Source organism: Lathyrus oleraceus, chromosome 4 (genome assembly GCF_024323335.1).
Source record: "Lathyrus oleraceus cultivar Zhongwan6 chromosome 4, CAAS_Psat_ZW6_1.0, whole genome shotgun sequence".
NCBI lineage: Eukaryota > Viridiplantae > Streptophyta > Magnoliopsida > Fabales > Fabaceae > Lathyrus > Lathyrus oleraceus.
In genome coordinates, this window is record NC_066582.1 from 93,656,887 (window position 1) to 93,658,633 (window position 1,747).

Below are 1,747 nucleotides of genomic sequence, written 5' to 3' on the forward strand. Positions count from 1 at the left end.
AAGAAAAAACTTCATGCTTCTCCAGTTTCACCCTCTACTAATGCAAAAGCTATTGGAAATATGTTCCCATTTCCGTCTTGTGCCACGGCCATTAACAAAGTTCCCTTGTACTTTCCATATAACCATGTGCCATCTACTTGAACCACCGGATTGCAGAATGCAAAACCCTTGATGCATGGTTGGAAAGCCCAAAAAAGGCGGTGAAAAACTCTAGCACCAATGATTTGAGTCCCTTCGTTTGAAAATACAGGAAGGGTCTCGAGTTCTATTATACTACCTGGTAGAAATGTTTTCATGACCAACAACCACTACGGCAGGTCGTTGTATGAAGTCTCCCAGTTTCCATAAATAGTAGCGATAACCTTATTCTTTGAAATCCATGCCTTTTTGTAAAAGATTGTGTAGTTGAATGTCTCCCGAATATGAGTGATAATGTGTTTCACTTTTAGTGAGGCATCACTGTTGATTAGAGACTTGATACTGTTACATATTAGATTAGAGTCAAGTTTTCTATGATCTTGAGACATTGTGGAAGACATGCATGTGTGCGGACCGCTAACCTTAGTGATCACCCACGTACCATTCCCCTTCCCCACATATGTTCTGCATTTGAAGGTGCATTCTTCGTTAACACACTTGATTATGAGTCGTTTAGAATCTGACTTATAAACGGAATAATCAAGACAGTTTCTGATGTGAAATTGGCGAATGAAGAATACACACCCCTCTTTACTATTAAATTCCATGCCAAGCAACCCCCCTATCCGAAGTGGCTCCGTGGTTTCAAAAATTGATGCATCTTCGTCAAGTGAGTATGTGGGATTTCTCATGTGTAGTGGTGGATTGTACAGATCCTGAACTTGATCTTGATGCATCGCGGGGATATCATTGTCAGAGTTCTCACTTTCTCCACTGAAACGATTCTGCGTATCTACGTATCGCGCTTCGTCATAGTCACTATCATCTCCGACATCCTCATCTGGAACTGGTGTCAACGACAATATAGTCTCTAAACTCATTTGATATTGACGAGATTGAGAAGTTTGTGTTGGATACGTTACTTGATCACCCTCATTATGGTCTACTAAGCATACGTATAACTCAATCACATTTGACAAATTATACGTCGAATGACACTGGAACATTAACCCGACGTCATTGTCGTCTTCTATTTTCGTTTTTGTATAAGTCACGTTGTTAACACCGTCATTAAAACATGGATATCGATAATAAATATCAGTTATCTGTTGTCGGAGCTTGTTTTCGAGTCTTTCTTTTAGATGCGTGTAATTGGATCTGGGGTGTATTTTGAGTTGTTGTACGTTTGTGTTTTGAAATATGACTCCGACATTAACATCTGGAAAAATACTCCCATTATAATGGATTTGAACTGTGATATTGTTTTGAGCCATTGTATGTATGATTTAATTTGAAAATTAAAGGTTCAATTATATACAAGGGCTGTTTGGAATGGTACGTGGAAGCCATGCGGAAGACGTTCGCCATTTGAGATAGAGGACCTCAACTACCTCTGCAAAGTAAGAAGGGGTCCGCCGTTTGAGACGTAGGGGTCATGCGCGTGCGGTTCCATGTGCTTTTGGTCCGCCATTTGGGATGACGCGCACGTGCAACATGAGCATGAAGGGGTCCGCCGTCTTGGTTGGAGGACCTAGGCATGTGAAAAGAGGATACGTTAGGGACCGCCATCTTTGTTGGAGTACACCAAAAAAATTCTGAAAAGCTACTA

General features: G+C 40.9%; 1 protein-coding gene across 1 annotated transcript; it reads right to left on the reverse strand.

Moving 5' to 3' along the window:
• Nucleotides 1-308: 308 nt before the first annotated feature.
• Nucleotides 309-1,412, reverse strand: LOC127136159 (uncharacterized). The gene has a single exon (XM_051062753.1). It carries the CDS (start codon nt 1,410-1,412, stop codon nt 309-311), a length of 1,104 nt encoding a protein of 367 aa, XP_050918710.1.
• Between the last annotated feature and the right edge of the window lie 335 nt (nt 1,413-1,747).

Bases quoted from the DNA above. Each gene is read 5' to 3' on its own strand.
- LOC127136159 (XM_051062753.1), bottom strand. From the start codon at position 1,412: ATGGCTCAAAACAATATCACAGTTCAAATCCATTATAATGGGAGTATT.